General features: G+C 43.3%; 1 protein-coding gene across 1 annotated transcript; it reads left to right on the top strand.

Moving 5' to 3' along the window:
* Positions 1–1,549: 1,549 nt before the first annotated feature.
* On the top strand, positions 1,550–2,503 carry LOC308155953 (odorant receptor 131-2-like; the record flags this gene model as incomplete). Its single annotated transcript, XM_080529317.1, has 1 exon — positions 1,550–2,503. One exon carries the CDS (start codon positions 1,550–1,552, stop codon positions 2,501–2,503), a length of 954 nt encoding a protein of 317 aa, XP_080385443.1.
* Positions 2,504–22,165: the final 19,662 nt, after the last annotated feature.

Raw genomic sequence — 22,165 nt, 5'->3', positions numbered from 1 at the left:
GCTGGCTGGCAACTTTTTCAGAAAACTCTGGCGGTGAAAGAGTTAATAAAAAATGTGATATTTTAAATAAATAATATTTTAAAACTCATATTAATAAAAAACAATACAATTGCCAGAAATATTGGTATCTTGAGTAAAATGTGTCTAGATAAAAAAAAATAAAAAAATATTATCCCTGATTTACCCCTATATTAATTATTGTAATATTATTTTGGCCAGTACCCATCCAACCAAGCTGAATCATATCTATCTTCTTCAAAAAGATTGTGTTCTAATTATTTATCATGCTACTTACTTAGCTCACTCGCAACCTGTCTTTCAGGAATTATCTATACTCGGCATCTTCCAAGTAAACTTTCTCCACGTAGCACAGTTTGTCTTCAAAGCAATTCACCACCAGTTTCCTTCTTCATTCAATAGTTTCTTTAGGAGAATCGAAGAAAATCATTCCTACAATACAAGAAATAAGAGTCAACTTTTATTGCCATCCACTCATACATCCGTGTCTCAATTTAGTCTTCACTTCAGAGGAGCCAAAGTATTTAATCAACTCCCTTCCCATGTCTTTGACCTCTCACCCTATTCATTCAAAAAGGCTGTCAAACAACACTGATTTCTTGATCACGATTGATTTACCTAATTTGTTTCTCTCATGTAAAGTTTACTATGTAAACTCATCTTTACTTGCGTGTTTCTCCCGTTCTTTCGTTTGTTTGTTTGGTTTTCATATTCTCTTTCTATTCCCTATTCTATTTCCTTAGGTATTTTCTTTTTCTTATTCTCTTTCCTTTATAGCACTTCTTTATTGATCTCTTTATTTTGTTCTGTCATTTTAATATTTTCCTTTAATTTATTTTACATAAACTGTAATCACGTTCTATAACCAAGGGAGACGCTCCAGAAGCCCCTCTGGGGCTTTCTTGTCTTCCTTCCTTCCTTGCACCTACTCTCTATGATGTGTTATAGTTATTGTGTGTATGATTTTTTTTCTCTGTGTGCTAAATAAAGACAAAAAAATAATAAAACAATGTGTGCTTTGTCTCACTCATCATAACCCTGGTAATGTCCTTGTCTCCTGGTGCTTTGAGTGACGTCAGAGGGTGAAACCATATCACTTTAAATGTGAGGCACAGGACTGAAGGTGATGCTCTCTTCTAAGACTTAAGGACAGAGCCACCTCAGAGTAAGTATCACTGGCAAAGCAGCAAGGTAGGATTCAAGGTCGTCATTATTGTCAATAGTATATTTCATAACCAGCTTTACAATTCTTTCCATGATGTCATCTTAAATTTGATCTATCTATTAATTGATTTGCTTTGTTTTATTTACATTTAATCTGATTAATTCATTCTGTCCGATTATTTTGCGATGATTGTGATATTGTGAAAGACACAAGTTGAAAAGCTAAGCCAAAACAACAGTACCCACCATGCTCTTCTACTCTTTACTATGCAACGGATAATTACACCAATGCCTGAACAGCATTAGTCCCCTCCTCACCAGGGTAGTATTGTATCTTCATTCAACAGGTTCAGCCCAGATGACCAACATGTCGGGGCCACTCAGTGTAGTGGAGCAGCAGGCCATACGGGTAGCCAATGCAGAAGAACGCAGCTTTAAGATGTCCTTGGTAGTGGGCACCCATGTTCTCTTCATCTACATCAACCTGGCCATGCTGTTCACCGTATGGAGCAAGCCCTCCTTCCGCTACACCACCCGCTACATGCTGTTTGCCCACATGCTCTTCAACGACACTCTCCACCTGGCCAGCGGTCTGGTTCTCTTCTTGATGTCAGCCTTTTATTTCACAGTGGTTCGCGCCGTCTGCGCTATGATGGTCCTGCTAGCCTCCACGACCTTCACCAACGCCCCAATCAACTTGGCCGTTATGTCTCTGGAGAGGTACACGGCTGTTTGCTTTCCACTGCGCCACGGCGAGCTGACCACGCCGGGGAGGACCCGGCTGGCTGTGGGGCTTGTGTGGGTGCTGGGCTGCATCAACGTGCTAATAGATGTGTGTGCTCTCTTCCTCGCAGAGCCTTCCTTCTTCTTGTCACCCGCGCTGTGCACGCTCGAGCAGCTTCAGACGGCCAGTTGGCAGACAGAGAAAGCTACGGTCCTCAACACGCTACTGTTCGTGGCGGTGACGGCAGTGCTGCTGTTCACCTATGTGGCCATCATGCTGGAGGCTCGTTCAGCCTCCTCTGACAAGGGGTCAGCGCAGCGGGCCATGCGCACAGTGATGCTGCACGCCCTGCAGCTGGGCCTGTCCCTCATGTCCTTCCTGTATGTGGTGCTGGAGGCAATGCTGGCCATGCTGCCTTCAGCTGTCTACAGACAAATGCGCTTTGTCAACTTCTTTGTAGTGCTGCTGCTGCCCCGCTGCTTGAGCTCCCTCATCTACGGCCTGAGGGACGAGGCCTTCAGGCCAGCCTTCAGACAGCACCTCATCTACTGCAGTGTCAGGAGAGTAGGGCCCCCACAGACCTCAAGGAAATGCTAATGTAATACACTGTCTTTCAGCTAATGTAATACACACCAATGTCCTTCAGCTAATGGAATACATACAAATGTCTTTCAGCAGATAATATTACAAATATTTCTCAGCTGAGAAAATATGCAATTTGAGTGTCTCCACAAATCAAAACTCCCTGTTATTATGTTTGTGCGTGTGCGTGTGTGTGTGACAGCTTTCACCATTTAAATGCACAAATAGAATGCGACATCAGTACTGTTTTTGAATGTTACTATCCTTTCATTAAAAAACAACCATGCAACTGTTTTGTTTTTCATTTCATGCCCCTTATACATTTGGAACAGAACGTGCGCCCCCCCATCATCACTCAGATCCAACGAAAAATCTACCATATTGTATACTGTAACAACAATCAACTATTTAAATGACCATTTATACAGGTTTACAAATGTTTAGCCTCCTGTATTCTGCAGTCACATCTATTGCGAGGACTTATAATGACCCATCAAAACTCATGTCGACACCTAACAAGAGTGTATTGAGAACAACCTTAATCTGATGCAGTGGCGATAATAGGTGAGATCGAGAAAATGGGTTACTGATGCAATCTTTTAGGAGACAGTCCCATTTAATAGGCCTAAATCTTCACTCATTTAAATGTAAGGTTATAGGCTAACCATATAAACCTACAACTTTGACAAACCACAACTGGCTGTTTGAACTGTGTGATTGAATCCTAACTGCATTGTTAAAAAGACATTTCTTGCAATTCTACACAAGGGACAACATTTAGCCTATTAGAAACATTTACTTAATTTCGTTTTCTCTAGTGCTATTCATTTTTAAATTCGTTTTTATTAGTTTTTACCCTTTTTTTGTTTGTTTGTTTATTTATTTATTTATGTATTTATTTTGTGTGTTTAATTTTCAAATAGCCCTCCTCATGGTCAAGCCATAGTCTTACAAGTCTTACAAGGGGGCGTCATTGAATCCCTTTTAAGGCTCTTACTAGCAACAGATGATAGAGGATCCCAAGAGAAGGTCCAACCACAGTTCAACGACACAAACAAAGCTTGTCAACTTGCTAGGGAGAGTGAGCATGTGAAACAACTTAGTGACTTACATCTCATGTGCTCATTATACAAGATACACTATTCAGTGTTTAATGCTCAAAACTAAACTACCGTACATAAAATACATAGCTTAACTTTCAGTAATTATCCATCAGGGGAAAGAGATGATAAGCCAGAGACTGAGTATAGTGCAGAGGGTCTGCGAGGTGGAGAGATGGAGCTGCTAATGTCATCAACCTTTTTTTCAAAGTAGGTGACAAAGTGGGAGGAGGGAGGTTGAGGAGTGTGGAAAATGTGGAGAACAATTTCCTAGGGTTAGAGGCAGGGAAGGGAATTGATAAGATGTTATTGATACCGATTCCATTATCGATTCCTGTGTGGGAAAAAAGTAGGCCTACACTGGAATTTGGATTATTCAGCCCATGTACATTCCATCCTTTGACTGTGATATTATTTTGCAATGTTGTGTCTATTGTTTGTGACATATGTAATCATATACAGATACTGAGAATATTTATTTTAGGAGTGATACTTTACCATGTTTAACCTCACATAAAAAAGTTATTAAGCCAGGGAAGGAGGTGGGGGGGTTGGGGAGGGCAGCTTACTGTTCAGGTTTGAACTTTCAGGTTTATTTATTTTTTCGTGTTTTCTTTTACTTTTGTTCACTCACACGTCACATCATCATTATTTACTACACTGACTGTGGGTTCATGGGGACGTATCTATTACCATTCAAGGTTGTATGACGGGGAGAACTAACCAATGCTCAGGGTGATCGAGATCATATAAAATATATTTGTTGGAATGTGTAAGAGAAAATTATTATATGCAACTAGACATTTTTCTACATTTAAGGTTCAAACACAACAGTAAATTGAATGTCTAGTGAAACCTATAGAAACTGATTTCCTGTCGTAAGCTCACAATGAAACCTGTTTTTCTCCATACATTTGAATATATGCAATTACCCTTTTGTCTGTATCTGACCCTAGAAAGCCAGAACAATGCTGAGTCACACCAGAGTGATTGCCCGGCATTGTTCACCCTATGGTCCCACTCCTCACTTTTGTAATACTGTAAGGAAGGGAGGGTCAGTTTCCCCCCTAACCTTCATCTCCATCATCTTCCTCATGTACAGATCCACACCCCTTGTTAATGATTGGTTTAGAACTCAACCGAGGGCGGACTTGTTACCTGAAGGCATAAATACTGAGATGAAATGAATGATCGAGACTTTGAATCTTCAGATGCGTCTGACGAACCTGTAAACTTCCTCCTTCTGCAGAAGAATATTAAATATCTTTTCTTATACATCTTGAAACGAAACAGGCTGCCTTTATTGATAATTTGCACTAACAAATGTAAAGGGAGTAAAAAATGCTGTTAAAAGAAAAAGAGTTCTGACCCATCTTAAGGGTTTAAATGCGAATTTTGCATTCTTACAAGAAACCCATTTATGAAGAAGTGATCACTTTAGAATTCCAAGGACTGGCTTGTTGCATTAACGTCGCGCTGCGGAACTTCCGGGTGCGTCTACTTGCATAAGAACTTCCGGTGTAGCCGGACGTTGACATCCTAGTCATTAGTGAGCCGTCACATTACATTAGTTATTATACATTACACAGGGCTTAAAGTACTCCGGCACAGTGCCGGATTTCCGGCGCGGGAGAATTTAAAAAAAAAAAAAAAAAACTGCAATTGCGGCATTGCGCCGACGTGGTGGCGGGGGCGCTGTTTCACAAATGACTTAGCTTTCGTGTTTGCTAGCGAAACAGCTGATAGTTGATGTTGACTGCTCAAGGAGAATACATATTTGAAAGTACAGAATGCCTGAGAGCCTTATATTGCATTATATTACATTATATTTTGAATGGCCATCTGGTGCCTGAATATTGTTTTTTCCTTTACATATATAATGACATTTCCACCATAAATTGATGGCGAAAGGGCACAAATTGGTGCATATCAATTAACCAGAATGCAAGAAAGTGTTTGATGCTCGTTTAAGGACCCCCAGACAGCCCTGCTTCATGGGTCCCCCCCGATGTCAAACACCACTGGTACCACCTCCGCCTCATTTTGAGCCAGGAAAAACCCTGAGTAGTGACGGGAAGCCTTAGAAGGAGGACGTGGTGCCAAGAAGGAGAATATAAGTGATAGTGGCTTAATAAGTAATCAGTTTGTTCTTTTAAAGACATGTATATATTTTATTCTGTATTGTTATAGTGATAGTGGCTTAATAAGTGATGCAATCAGTTTGGCCTTTTAAAGACATCTATTTATTATTATTTTTTATTAAGTATAAAACAGTATTATGAATGAATGAATGGTCTTTATTGTCATTACAGTTTTTCCCAATTGCTAAAACACAAAAGCCAATTCTCTAAACCAAATGACCAGTTCTCTAAACACATTTAATAAAACTAGCTCCCATTTGCCAAAACCATAAACACATTTCACATGAAGACACAATTCACAAAACACAATCCTCCTTTTCTCATAAATCTAAACACATTTTGTCTTGCTAAAACACAAGTTGCAAAAAACTCTGCTCAAAATGTCAAATTCTCAAATTAAAGCTCATGTGATGCAAAAGGCTTGCCACAGTCAGCAAAATGTTAACACAATGAACACACCTGGCTTCATTCATTAAACATAACGACTCAAAATTTAAGACACTTGTTGCAAATGATTGTGGTGTGTGTGTGTGTGTGGTATAGTTCCATAAATAAAATAAAAAACATCACACCCTGAACATTGTTTTCAGTGAGTATTGTTGTGTGTAATGATCCTCTGTAGTGTTTGCATTGAGTTGTGATACAGTACAGTATTGTACATGTTATGGTACATGTGGGAATACGGTAACATTTTTCAAACCTTTATTTACGTAAAACTCGATAGGACAACAGTGCAACAACTTCGCGGCTGAACTTTAGTAAAATTTCGGACATCATATGCCATTTAAACGGGGGAAATAGATATCTAAAAATGCATGACTATCATGCAAAATCTGCCTTACTGTAATGTAAAATATGTAATGTTAGATATAACGTTAAACAGGGAGCGCAGATTTATTTTTATGCATGACTATCATACAAAAAAAAAACTAGGGTTAGGGTTAGGTGCTAGGGTTACAGTAAGATTAGGGTTAGGATTAGGGGTAGGGTTTGCGTTTGAGTTTTGAAGAGAGAAGGTGTGGTTTTGCTTATGTAGCTTTAGAAAAGTGTGTTGTGTTTAGAGTTTTGGGGAAATGGAGGAAAGTTTTGTGAAATGTGTTTTAGCAATTGAGAAAAACTGTAATACAGTACAGGTACCATACAACGACATTTAGGAGGGGGGGCTCCCCTGGTGCTTGGAAAAAGACTAAAAACACGAGGGCCAAGGGTAAAATAAAAAAGGGAAAAGAGCTGGTTTACATAAATAAAGGCTATGTACACTATCTACTATACTACTATACTATACAATAAAACACTGTGCTGTACTCTATGCTATGCTATAAATATCCTAACTTTTCCTATATCTGAACCTTATGTACACAAGGGTTGTCATATTGCACATAGTATTGTTGCACATTCATTTAAAGTATTAGTGCATTTTAACATTGAGACATATATTTTGTATTGACTATAAAATAGTATTAATGCATTTAAACATTGAGACAAGAAGCTGTCTTCTGTACCCGCTCTCCCAATATCTCAAACTGTGACCCCCCTCCCCAAGAAAAAGTTTCAGGCACAGGATTTTTTCCCACTTTAAGCCCTGCATTACATTACTTATTATACATGAGTGGAACAATTAAAAAACGTGGGTTCACGTACAGACGACGTGAATCAGGCTCCACTGACCACTGTTGTGTGCCACAATGTGCGAATTCGGCCCGCTATAATTCACACTTAAGTTTGCATTCCTTCCCAAGCAACTCTGAGGCAAATGCTAAGTGGCAAGCGAAGATTCGGCGGGACGCATTTCGTGTCACCAAGATCAGCAAAGTGTGCAGTCAGCATTTTGAACCAGGTGATTTCGCTGTGCCAGCTGCAGGTGGGTTAAGGAGGCTGAAGAAAGGAGCCGTCCCGTGTCTCTTTAAATGGAACCAGTTCGCCAAATCAGCACCCAGGCTAGGTGTGTGGGAGCGACGTGAGCATGCTGCGGTCGCCCCTATGATAGCAATGCAGGACTCCTCTGATGAGATGGAGGTCACCCTGCCAGACCACGATTATTGCGTGGCTCCTGATCCTGCTGCTTTGGATGATGTCCTGGCCCAAAACGAGTCATTGAGGAAGGACATAGAAAGGCTCCAGAAACAGCTAGAGACCGTCCAGCTACAGGCCAACTTCAGCCTGCGGCGATTCGCAGGTTCCGACGAGGATATACGCTTTTACACCAGGTATGTCTGATTTGTATAATTTCATTTATTAATCCCCCCAGGCAAATTAACTCACCTGTTCAGTCTCTCCACCCCCATCTCTCTCACGCACACCCACGTAGTAGATAATAAGTACTGTACCCATCGTGTGATAAGGATCATATTCTTGTGATAAGGATCATATACTACAAGTCTACTAGTCCATATGTTTATAAAAGTACAGTTACATGCTAACTCCCCCCTGTCTATGTACTCCCCTGTGAATAGGCCATATAGTGTATATACGTATAGAAGTTCACATTATAGATATATTCTCAGATGTCTACCGACCACTTATCCCCCCCCCTATTTATATTTATATCCCCCCCTATTTATGTCTCATTCTTGTTTTTTTTATTATCTTAAGACTGTTTGTTTGTTAGCACGGTTTGCATTTGAATTTCGTTGTACCTGTTACAATGACAATAAAGATCATTCATTCATTCATTAATTCATGTATACATGTTTGCTTGTAGTCTAACAACTGTATAGATACAATTAAACTAACACGTCATGTATTCTGGCTTGTCCTAAGGTTTGCTACCTATGAACATTTCATGTGCTTCTGGCGCATGATCGAGCCTTGTACCTCCAGAATGGTGAGGGTCACCCGGGCTAAGGTATCCTCTACTGACCCTGAGGAGCCTGTTCCTTTAAAGGGCAAACTGCAAACACAACAACAATATAATGTATGTACATTATGATGTATCGGACAGGTTGCTAAGTATGTGGCTGGCAAATAAGGAACAAATATTTACAAATCTTATGTATATATATTAGCTTTCAATATTGTTTATATTAGCTTTCTAAACGAAGACTTGACATGAGACAGTGCCGTGTCACTGGTTTCCCCAACAAGTGACAGGAAATACCTTTGTGATTAACTCACAAAAACTCTATTACACTCCGTAAGTCTTAGAGTGCTATTCGTAACTGTCTTAAACAGTAGCACTTAGAGTGCTATTCAATTACCACACCTCTCTGACACCTCACCTCTCTGACACCACCTCACCTCTCTGACACCACCTCACCTCTCTGACACCACCTCTCTGACACCACCTCACCTCTCTGACACCACCTCACCTCTCTGACACCACCTCACCTCTCTGACACCACCTCACCTCTCTGACACCATAGCGTCAGAACACTTCTCGAACACGGTGCGGAGGTGGAAGTACGGCGGGTTTTTTAGAAACAGGGTGAAAGCGCGGTCGAGAAAAAGGTGTGACTGTAAGTTGATTACATTTTGGCACAGTGACAACCTACATTGTCGTCGCCGTGTGACAGCATGTCATTTCGAGCAGAAAACCAGAAAAATGAGGTGGATAAGATCTGGTGTTAACAGCCATCATAGTATAGACTAGTAGAGCCTAACCCTAGACTAGACTAGACTAGTAGAGCCTAACCCTAGACTAGACTAGTAGAGCCTAACCCGTGCCTTTGATAAATATAGTAAATATAGTACATTTTGATTAAAAAATACAAAAAAGTTAATAAAAAGTAATATACAAACATGGAAATAGCAATGAAACATTGAAACATAGACACAAACACACAGAGAAAGAAAACCATGGAGGAGGGAGACTACTTTACTATATTACCATGAGAGAGAGAGAGAGAGAGAGAGAGGCTGAGAGAGAGAGAGAGAGAGAGAAAGAGAAAGGCAGAAAGAGAGAGAGAAAGGTAAAGAGAGAAGGAAAACCATGCACATATCTCTTCTAGTCGTGACGTGTAGTGATCATAAAGGCATTGGACAACAGGCCCATTATCCTGCTGTGAGAGGAACAGGTCGAGCAGGTGCCACAGGTATGGGCTATTACTATAAACACACACACACACGCACTCTCTCATATAGTGTACTGTAGGACACACCTGGTCCTAGCATAGATTAGTACTTCTTATGATGATTGATGGATAGACGATTCCCTTCCTTTTACTTCCCTTAAATGTATTAGTTGGAAGTCGCTTTGGATAAAGGTGTCTGCTAAATGTCAAAAATGTCAATGTAACACACACACACACACACACACACTACTGTAGGACACGCACGCACTGACGCACGCGTGCACACACACACACACACACACACACACACACACACACACACATACAGATTACTGTAGGACACACACATGCACGCACGCACACACACACACACACACACACACACACACACACACACACACACACACACACATTTAGACTAACAAACAAAAAAGAAAAGAAAAACAACACTGTCCAACTCCACCAAACCAGGTCAGAAACAAGGCTTCCAGAGTTGTTAAGGCTTTTGATGATGAATCAAAATCCATCTAAAAAATAAAAAATAAAAATCATTGAAAAATAAAATTGCTTCTCATATCTTTATCGGGCTACACTACACGCCGGTGTACTTTAGGAGATAAGCTCAAACATGATATATAGATGTGCACTTTTGTAGCATATTTTGATCATCACATGTTAGGAAAATGTAATCAACATCTCTCTGGTATTTACTGTACAAAAGCAAACTATTAAAAGAAGAAATGTTGCTTTGTGATGTCAAAGGCAGCGGCACTAACAATGTACATTAACAATTGTATAAATATCAAATATTCTGATATCAAGTCCAACAAAAACATGTAGACATGAGTGTACTTATATATGCACTTACTCAGACAGGAGGATTACACCGACGCTAATGCTAATGCTAGCTTGCGAACTCGTAGTGAATATTCACACTTTTTAAAAAGCTGGGACCGGCGTGGACCTCGTGGACCATGGTGCCGTTCAGCATCTGCTTGGACCCAACTGAATTGTCTTTTAGTTCAGAAGCACTTCTCCCAGTAGAACATGCAGCAGACTCCATTGTTTCACTCTCAAAGTGAGGCGCCAAAGTCACGTAACAGTAATGAGGTCTCCAATTGGCTATGGGGAGTTGCCTCCCCCTCCTCCATCTGGACGATCAATTGGCTATGGCGGAGATCCCTCCCCCTCCATCCGGATATGATGTAATCTAGCTAGTAATCTTGCTCTCCGGGGCGCATTTCTTGCGCCCGGGCCGGGAAATAGGAGACAGCCAATTGGAGCGCTGCTACAGCTCACGTGTAAGCCAAAAGTATTTGGCCTGCCATAGACTTGCATTCGGCCGGCGCCCTGACTCCTCCCCTATGCATTTTAACAGTGAATTTTACACATACACAGATAAAATGTTTATTGTATTGGAGGATTTTTAATGAATGCTGATAGGCGCCGACAGAATATCAGCCGCATTTTGTGAATAAACAATGTTTATTTTTAAAAAACTTTTACAAATCGCAACTAGGAAGTGAAGGTGGGGGCGGCGCCCCAGCGCCCTCTATCGGCCAGCCGCCACTGGTTATCACCTCTTAAAGGTACGGAGTGCTTTTTTTCAAAACCGGAGTTTTGCCTAAAAAAGTCCCCTGCCATATATTGCTCCCCTTCGTATGATTCGCGCCTAGCTGTGATGTGGTTGTGATAGAGACATGAGCCCTTTAATGTTCTTTATGCGCCTGAGTCTCCTAAACACGTAGAGACCAATAGTGCAGCAGATTAAATCAATATTTCATAAGAATCGTTCACTTGGTGATACAAGCACCAAATTTGGCACAAATGATGTCCAGGATGTACTTTCTAAGAAAAGTACGGTTTCCAGCTGAAAATCCAAGATGGCTGCCACTTTTCAAGATGGCCGCCTCATCAGATGCAAAATAACGTTTTTTGGAGTAGAACTTGAATGAACAGAAATGGGTTAATGGTCCAAACATCAAAATGAATGTATCCTTACTGGAACTCAATTGTGTCAATTAAATTCCAATATGGCCCACCAGTTTTCAAGATGGTGGCTATTACGTAACTCAAAATAAGCGTTTTTGGAAGCTGTCTGATCACAGATATTGCATTAAATTGAAGGGCAGCATTCATCACCATTAATTGAGATGATGTGGTCAACCATCTGTCGACATCACTGCTGTGAAACTCACCATGGGGTTCAGTCCACCATGCAGAGAAGAAGCGAGGTCTTGAATTTGAAGTGGGCATTACCTCACTCTTGCCCCTTCTTCGTGATGAGGCACATTCTGTTGCCACAGTGAGGCATTCCATGAACAAAGTCAGGGATGCTATTGCACACCTCAACCCAAACCAGGTTCCCGTGATAACTGCAGACCAGCCTATTTATGCTCTTGCCAAACAAGTCCAGTGGCACTGGCCTGACCTGTAGCCTATGGCGAGGACAAATTTGTTGTAATGTTTGGTGGACTCCACATAGAGATGGCTGCATTCAGATCACTGGGGACCCTGCTTCAGAGTAGTGGGTGGACAGGTGCTCTTGTGGAGGCTGGGGTAGCTTCTTCTGGAAAAGCTGACTCATTTCTTTCTGCCTCAAGTGTCACAAGAACACGCCTAATGCACCAAGTTACAGCATGTTGTCTCTACATGCTCCGAAAGGAAGCATATGAGTACCATTGTGCAGAGGAGAATGAAGGAGCCCTGAATTTCAGTGACTGGTGTGATAAACGCAGGGAGGAGAGCCCCCAGTTTCAATTCTGGGAGCTTGTGTTGTCAATGGAATTGGTGGTTTTCTCTTTGGTCAGATCTTTCAGAGAAGCTAACTTCAACTTGTATTGTCAAGCACTGTCTGCTCTAATTCCATTCTTCTTTGCAAACAACAATGTGAACTATGCTCGATGGCTCCCCATCCACCTCAGAGACATGGCGTCTTTGGAGCAAACTCATCCTCAGGTTTCCCATGAATTTCAGCTTGGAAAGTTTGTGGTCCACAAGACTCACAGGGAGTTCTCAGGCTTACCCATTGACCAAGCTCACGAGCAGGCCAATGCAGTTGTTAAAGGTGATGGTGGTGCCATTGGCCTTACAGAGGATCCATCTTTACTGAGGCGGTGGATGGTGTCTGGACCAGAAGTTAGCCAGTTAGTCAACCAGTATGAGTTGGCATCTCAAGTCAAAGAAGCAAACAAAGATGTCAGGCATCATGAGCAGACCAGTCAGTCTCAGAAGTCCTTCACTGACAAGGTCCAAAAGTTGTTTGATGTGATGAAGGATCTGGGCAATCCTTTCCAGGAAGAGTCCAAAGATCTGCTCACATTGGACACAAAAACCATCGCACATCCCAGTGCTGCTGAGCTTGTAAGAACTCACTTTGAGAAAGGTCAAGCTGCCTTCAGAGACTTTTTCAATGGTCTGGGGGATGAGGGTTCCTTCTATAAGCCCATTAAAAAGAACAAAGCCGACTTCTTTCGCCAAGAGGCAGCTGCAGCTTCCAGTGACATGAAGAAGCAGGTACTCAAAGATGACTGTCGTCTGTTCTCGCAGCTTTTTATATCGTGCCAATCACGAGAGTGTGACCTGCTTGAGTTCTTTAAGCATGAGAATCAACCTTTCCCTGCTGCACTGAGTGACACAGGGAAACTCCACTCTGGCCAGAAGTCTCAGCTTTCAAAAATTCTGGAAGCTACCATTTCTCCTCCTGACAAACAACCAGAATGTGATGCCATTATCATTGATGGTTCCTCTCTTGTGCATTCATTGTCTCCTACGACATCAAAGACCTTTGAGGAATATGCTGTCCAGGATGTAGTTCCAAAAATCCAGACCTACTCATCAAAGTATGAGCGAACAGATATCATTTTTGATGTCTACTGGACTTCAAGCCTGAAGGCTGAAACTAGGTCAAACAGAGGTATGGGAGGTCGACGAAGAGTGACAGACAAAAACAAACTGCCACCCAACTGGAAAAGCTTCCTGCGAGACAGCAACAACAAGACTGAGCTCTTCATGTTCCTAGCCGACAAGATAGTGACCCTGTGTCCCAACAATGTCATAGTTGTGACCAAAGGGGAGCAGGCTCTATCAAACAAGCCCATCAGCCTTGAAGGCTTAAGTCCATGTAACCATGAGGAAGCTGACTCCAGAATCTTCATACATACTCTTCATGCAGCCAAGCAACAGATGAAGTCTGTGTTGATCAAGGCATGCGACACAGATATTCTTGTTGTTGCAGTCAATGTTTTTGCGACTCTTCAGGATGCAGGCTTAGTAAGGCTTTGGGTAGAATTTGGCCAAGGTTACACTAGAAGATTCCCGTTCGCTACACTGGTGTCAGAAGTGGGATGGAAGGAAGGTCATCGGAGAGGCGTGTCCACGTGAGGGACTTGACATAGTGAAGCGTGAGGGCACGCTCTCCCGAACGGTGAGGATAGTGTAACGATCCTGTATGAGGCCCCGTTAACAGCTCCTCCAAGGGAGTTAACTCTCTTGGTCTAATGGTTAGCGCGGCCGTCGGTTATGTGGGAGGTCGGGGTTCGACTCCCGCATGGGGCGAGTTACACTAGCAGATTCCCGTTCGCTACAATATATTTCAATGTATAGGCCATCAAAATAGGATTATTCAGTCAAAAACGCTGTTTGAATCCATTTCGAATGGCGGCCATCTTGAAAAATGGTGGCCATTTTGTTTTTTCAAGTGGAAACCGTACTTTTCTGAGAGAGTAGGTCCCAAAGCACTTGTGTGCCAAATTTGGTGCTTGTATCACCAAGCGAACGATTATTTCATTAATCTGCTGCACTACAACCCCGAGTCGATTAGAGATTCCTACGATGAGCTGTGGTAACTTTCCCGCACCTACCCCCTACCGGTGAATGCCTAATTTTTGCGGTTTTCCGGAGGTATTGTGCGGTAGGTGAGGGAGAGTTACCATAGCTCAGCGTAGGAAGCTCTGAACGACTCGGGGTTGGTCTCTACTTGTTCAGGAGACCCAGGCGCATAAAGGACATCTGGCTCATGTCTCTATCACAAGCACAGCCCGAGCTACGTGCGACTCACGCGAAGGGGAGCAGAATATGGCAGGGCACTTTTTTTCTTCTTTTTTTTGTGAACCCGAATGCAGGACACTGAGGCAGATGAAGGTCAAACCCATGGATGGGTACATTTATTGTTTTCTGAATTTTTATGTTTAAATATACAAATGATACATGATCTACTTAAAATATTTCCATAACTTTCCAGAGTAGAAATCTAATCAGTAAAAAAAGATCTAAAACTAATCTAAGCAAGCCTTTAGAATATGGATAATAAAACATACAATACATAGCATAACATAAAATAAAATAAAAATCTTACTATACTCCTCTTACTGTATTGTCTTTATATAATGTACGTAAAGCACTTTGAATTGTCCTTGTCGTATGAAATGTGCGATACAAATAAACTTGCCTTGCCTAAACCCTTTTTGAAGGTTTTGTTTATGTCCAGGTTTCACATATCTCTGTAGTTACATGTTCAGTGAGTGAGTCTAGTTGCTGGTGACCGCTAGGACCATAGGCAGATGCCTTGTTGGTAAGTAATTTGTTCAAAGTGCTTAAAACAAATAAAGTGTGTGTTTACCTCCTCAAATAAATTAACTTAGCCCCAGCCAGATCCATATTAGGTAAGTTACCTCAGGTAACTTTAGCTAGCAAGCTAGTTTAGAGTTAGTGGTAATGTATATCTCAGTGTTTCCTCTATATGCATTTATTGGCCACAAATGAATTTCCTCCGCCACTAATTGATTCAGTCCACTAAAAAAAAAAAAAAAAAATTAAAATCCACCTCTAACATTTTAGCTGATTAAAATATATCTGATCCTAGATCAGCGCTATAATGGATGTTGACTAAAAGTGCACCTAAATCCACGCCCATCTTTCTCTAACCGCTGATCCAAAATCAGATTAATGACATTAAACATTCAGTTGACGACGTGACACAAGGTCCAAAAACTGATCAATGAGAGGGACAACGCCTTCGCAGGGAAGGGCACACTGCTGTACAGCACCACCAGGGCTAACCTAAAGCGCGGCATCCGGGAGGCCAAGGCAGACCACAGAGAGAAGATTGAGGAATGCTTCCTGAGCAACGACTCCAGGCGGGTGTGGCAGGGGGTTCAGCACATGACAAACTTCAGAGCCAACAGGCTCACAGCCGGAGAGGACGACCCCCTGCTGGCGGAAAAGCTGAACTCCTTCTACGCCCGGTTCGACGAGGGGCGAACGGAGGTAACCACAACACAAACACCACTCTCTCCAGCTCTCAGCAGCCTCACCCTCACAGAGCATGAAGTGAGACGCGTGCTGAAGGCGGTGGACCCCAGGAAAGCCTCAGGGCCGGATGGCGTCCTGGGACGGGTGCTGAGGGACTGCGCCGACCAGCTGGCCGGGGTTTTCACCAACATCTTCAACCAGTCCCTGTCCCAGGCCACCATCCCACCCTGCCTGAAAACCTCAACTATCATCCCAGTCCCGAAGAAAAGCACGGTGAGCTGCCTAAACGACTACCGCCCGGTGGCACTCACACCAATCATCATGAAGTGCTTCGAGAAACTAGTCCGGGCCCACATAGTCACACGCCTCCCGCCCAACCTGGATCCATACCAGTTCGCCTACAGAGCCCACAGGTCCACAGAGGACGCCATCGCGACGACTCTCCACTCCACTCTATCCCACCTGGAGAGGGGAAACAGCTACGCGAGACTGCTCTTTGTGGACTTCAGCTCTGCCTTCAACACCATCCTTCCAGACAGGCTAGTGACCAAACTACTAGACCTGGGACTATCACACTCTATATGTGCATGGATCAAGGACTTCCTGTCCGACCGCCCCCAGAGGGTGCCGGTGGGCTCCCACACCTCCACAGCCCTCAGACTCAGCACTGGGTCCACCCAGGGCTGCGTGCTAAGCCCCATCCTCTACAACCTCTACACCTACGACTTCACCCCCGTCCACCACAGCAACTCCATCGTAAAGTTTGCAGACGACACCACCGTGGTGGGCTGCATCTCGGGGGGGGACAAGGCGGCGTACAGGGATGAGGTAGAGCAGCTGAGCAAGCTGTGCAAGGTTAACAACCTGCTGCTGAACCAGTCAAAGACCCAGGAATTCATCGTGGACTTCAGGAGGAAAAAATCTGAGGTCCAGCCCCTGCTCATCGACGGAGAGAGCGTGGAGAGAGTCTCAACCCTCCGATTCCTGGGGGTGCACATACAGGATGACCTGTCCTGGAAGAACAACACAGCAGCCATCATCAAGAAGGCACAACAGCGGCTCTTCTTCCTGAGAGTCCTCAGGAAGGACCACAACAAGCAGGAGATACTGGTGGCCTTCTACCGCTGCGCAGTGGAGAGCATCCTCACCTACTGCATCTGCAACTGGTTCTCCAGCTGCACAGCCGCAGAGAGAAATGCGCTACAGAGAGTCGTGAGAACAGCCCAGAAGATCACCGGCGCCCCCCTCCCCTCTCTGGAAGAGCTGTTCAACACACGCTGCCTCAGGAAGGCCTCCAAGATCTCCAGAGACCCATCCCACCCTGGGTACGAACACTTTGCCCGGCTGCCCTCGAACAGGCGGTACAGGACCATGGCCGCAAGGACAAACAGACTGAAGCTCAGCTTCTACCCCAGGGCCATCCAGGCCCTGAACACAGCAAAGACCTAGGTTCTGGGCCCTGGACAGTCTGGACGGATTGTATGGCAGCTGCTGGACTGAAAAAATCAGGTGTAGTGCTGAGGCACAAACATGTACATTTCAAGCCTGCAAACTGTGACACTTTAAATAACGTGAAACAATACTATTGTGCAATATGACAACCCTAGTCGTCTATCTGTACAGTATAGTACAGTGGATTGTGTACATAGCCTTTATTTATGTAAACCAGCTCCTTCCCTTCTTGTGATTTTTTTTTTAAAAGTTTTTTTTCCCCTTTCCTAACACCAGGGGAGCCACCCCTCCTAAATTTCGTTGTTTGGTACCTGTACTGTAGCAATGACAATAAAGTCCATTCATTCATTCATTCTCTGCTGCTGCTCCCTTAATCTGGCCAATGCAAGCGACTAACATAACTTTGCTTTTGTAAAACCAAGTAACATTGCTTACCTCTCTAGCTGTGTCCTCTGTCTCCTCCTCAATTGCTAACGGCACATCAGTGCTAACGTTAGTTAGCGGTAAAGATTTAGCTGTGGCAGCCGCAGCTGTAGTAGGCCTAGCCCCCACAGTCGATGCAGAGAACATATCTGTCAGTTTCTGACATTTTGAGGCATCCTCTGCTAGCTTCTTACTTTTTTTCTCCCTAATTTTCTGGGCACCCCCTTTCACTATCTTATCTACGGACATGACACTGTACTTGGGTTGTCGGCCAAGGGATCAGAGTGAGGGAGGGGGCCGATGGACAGCAGGGCCTAAGCATGTGATTGGGCCAGCCCATGTGTTAGTATAAACGGGGGCCGCCGCTTGATTCAGCGCTAGTTGATGCCGCGCTATTTTGGGCCACGCTAGTTTGGGCTCGGCCGCGCTAGTTTTTTGTTTTTTTTGGGGGGGGGGGGGGGGGGGGGGGCCCCGACCGGCCCAAAACTAGCCCGGCCCATCTGCCAGCGGGCAGAAAGATTGTATGGCCAGTCCAGCGGGAAATACATCGCTCCGTTATATATCTAACGTTACATATTTTAAGGCTGATCTGTGCATGATAGTGCTGCATTATGTTGATCTATTTATATCGATCTATTCTTGCCAATTCCTTATTACCAGTGGAAAGGGGGAAGTCTAAAACACTTTGAATGGAATAGATAGGACTTTCCGTTCAATGAAGCATTGATACTCGCGAGTTCATCTCGCTTTTCCCCCCGTTGATGTATTAAACAATCTAAGCAATCTAATCAGAGCAGTTGTTATTGTGTAATATTATTGATGGATGTGCCATTTTTGATGGACAGCAGTGAACGGATGACTTGATGTGAGCATGTATTTGACTAATGCCGATAGTAATAAATCAAGTAGAGATTCCGACCCGTGTTGAACATCCTATTTCCTTGTCAAATCGTGTATGCTGTGCACCTAATCTATCCTGAGATGACACAACGCATTTAAGATCACAATCCTCAATAGATTGATTCCATCGTTTTACCGAAAAGAATATTCTACAATCTATCAGCCTTTCCGTAGAAATACATCGCTCCCTGTATAACGTTATATATCTAACGTTACATGCTTTAAGGCTGATCTGTGCATGATGGTGCTGCATTTTGACATAATTCTTATCGCATTTCCCCCCGTTGTGCTGTGCCGTTCCATATTCCAGAGCTTCATCATCCCCCTTCTAAAACTGCCATCACCCCTTTCCATCCCTGGCGTCATTTTATCAATGAACGTGGTATTATACATATTTACATATTACATATTTGTTGTTATTTATGGAAGTGTCCGGTTGCTGGAGGAACCAGGACGCTGGCTACACTGCACAGTTTAGCCCGAAATAGAGAGAGTGCAGCACCTTGAAATTCCTGTTGACAGCGGGGGGAGAGAATCGTTTTAACAGGGAATTCGCTGCCGCGCTGTGTCGACGGTGATAGGAGTGTAGGATCGACACCATTCAAATGGTTTTGGATTCCCTGTCCTCTCCCCTATCCGGACACGTTGGAATTGTTATCCTAACCCACGGTAAACCGAAGTGATTAACCCGCAAAGGGCACCGTGTTTGTCCGCACACAATGATACTACAGTTCATAAAGCAGACAAGTGAAGGCAGTGGTTTTAAGGGTTCAAAAAACATGACTTTATTATGTGTACATAGCTTCCTCTCTCTCTTTCTCTTTCTCTCCAAAAAACCACGGTTAATAATATACCACATGCCGAGGGAAAGGCATACGATAGCTGCAAGTTCCTCCATACTGCTATTGTTGCTGTGTTGTGTCTCGTGAAAATATACGTCACCACCATGGCGCGCTGTTATGGCGCGTAACTCCGCCTACTATCGCCTACTCCTCCTACTCGTTCCGGGTCTGTTGTGTACAGTGGAAAACCAGAACTGATCAAAAGCGGGCCAAAGCGGGCCGAACCGACCTGACCCGACCCGAGCTGGGCTGCTGATGGAAAAGCGCCATATGTTATTATGTGAGAGTCCTGCTTTGGCCATGGGAAGAGTCCTGCTTTGGCCTGGCTGTGGTCCAGTTGTGGCCTGGCTGAGGGTCCTGTTCTGGAAGAAATTAGACATATACACCTTTCAGACATAACATTTTGTTCACATTAAAACATTCACATTTGGCTCAATGACACGTGCTGTCGCTTGTGATACAGTGTAAATTCCTGTAACTCTTTGTCTGTAAAATATCTAATAACACAGTTTTATTAGCATTTCTACTACCCATAAATTATCTAGTAGTAACAGCATTTAATGATTAATATCCATAAATAAAAAATCTTAATAAATGTCACTAAAATATGCACAAATTTTGACTTTAATTTTACCTTATTTTTCACGTCTGTCCTTCTCACTTCTCCAATGGTTGTACACGTTGTCCAGGTTGATGGCTTCGTCTGCTTCTTGCTTTGACTTTATGCGCATCAGCTGGTCCAAATGTGCCACTTCAAGACGATTTCTGGATGCTGTTTTGATATGATTCATTAAACTAAATCCTCTTTCACAATCTGCACTGGAAGCTTGAAATGTAGTACAAATATCCACAAGCTGTGAGATCTCCTTAAGCTCCTCACATCTAAGTGCTGCAGAAACCATATCTGAGAATGTGCTGATTGACCCCTGTTTAAGTTTTTGCTTCATTATGTATTTGAATTCAGCATATTGACTGTTAATGGCCTCCATAGTCTGTGGGTGGTGGAGAATGGCCTCATACTACTTTGCCAGTGTGGCAATGTCTGCTGATCCATAGTCAAAACTGATGTCTGAGCTCAATGCTTCAATGTCAAATGCAGACCACTCCTATAATTCATCCTCTGGAAAACGAGCATCCATGTGATCACAGAGCTTACTAATGAAAAGAGTAATCTCACCAGTATTTCTGCCATCAGCTGATGAGGTCCCCATTGCCTCTTTGACACGGTCACTCCACTGTACATCCTTCTCCTTCAAGTATTGGGAACGCAACTTCTCAATCTTTGCTCTAGCAAAGTAGTGTCCTTCCATCACAGTCAGGTTGCGTCTTTGAAAAGTGAGGCAGAGTTGTGCTAGCTCACACAAAACATCTCCCAAAGCAGTGACAGTAACCTTGAACTTTGAATCACTCAGCTTTTTGTAGCAGTACTTTGCCACTGGATCTCTGTTATCGGTGAATTCTCTTTTGCAGAATTTATTAAGCACAGTGTAGTTCCTCAGAACAGCATTGACAGCTTGGTGCCGCGACAGCCATCGCACTTCGTTCAGAGGCCTGAATGACAGTGTATCTTCATCAAGAATCTTTGCTAGGTCCTCCATTTTGCCCCTCTTCACAGTGGACCGAGAGAAAGTGGAATACACAGTTCTAAGAAGAGTTTCCACATCTCGCATCAAAGGTACATTTTTCCAGGCATCATCAATGCCCAAGTCCTCTCTATGGGCCACACAATGTTGTTCAGTTAGGTGTGGTATTTGGCGCTTTAACAAAGCCGCAACTCCGTTGTGTTTTCCTAGCATAACTGCGGCACCATCGGAGGTCAGCATCGCTATTCTCTGCATGTCCAGTCCATGTTTGGAGTAACGCAGGTAGTCGACTCGAGACAGACCGAGCCGGTTACACCTGCACAATATCCTGAGCAGTGCATGCTGTCCAGCTTACCATTATTACACTATTATTATACTGTCTATATACTATCTATAACTAGCTAACAATTACAAAGTTAGTCAACAATGGCTGAACCTGTGAACCTTTTCACGATCACGTCTTTCTTTAGTGAGGCACCATTGAGAGTTAAAAAGGGTCGAAATTCGTTCAATTCCAACAAAGTGATTAGTGTAACGGTTTTCTCAGGGGGTATTATCAGCGTTATTTTTTTTCATACCCGCATTCAGCGTAATGCACGCCCACCTTCAGCGTACTGCACGCCCACCTGCCTCTGATTGGCCGAACGTTCCCAGTCTCAAAAATGTATAAACAAAGATGGCGGACGTTTATACGGGAGCAATTTGGCAACCCATATTAAACGTTCACGGAGCAAAATTTATCAAAATTATGAATTATTTGTTTGATTTGTTTTAGCGGTTATCTTAGTTAGATCACGACTGAACTAGTTATGTGCAGTTATGTGTGTTGCATTTATTAAGTTTGCTCAACCAGGCCCAGTTGCTGGTCAGCGATGAGATTCGGAATCCCCTAACCCTAACCCTTTTTTCCCGGGAGGCAGGTGGCTAAAGTAGTCAGGAGCTTCGCTGAAGGTGGGCGTACGTTCGGCCAATCA

The sequence above is a fragment of the Nansenia antarctica genome (genome assembly GCF_963989245.1).
Source record: "Nansenia antarctica genome assembly, chromosome: 4".
Lineage (NCBI taxonomy): Eukaryota > Metazoa > Chordata > Actinopteri > Argentiniformes > Microstomatidae > Nansenia > Nansenia antarctica.
The sequence above is the reverse complement of the archived record's forward strand: the minus strand, read 5'-3'. Positions and strand labels throughout refer to the sequence as shown.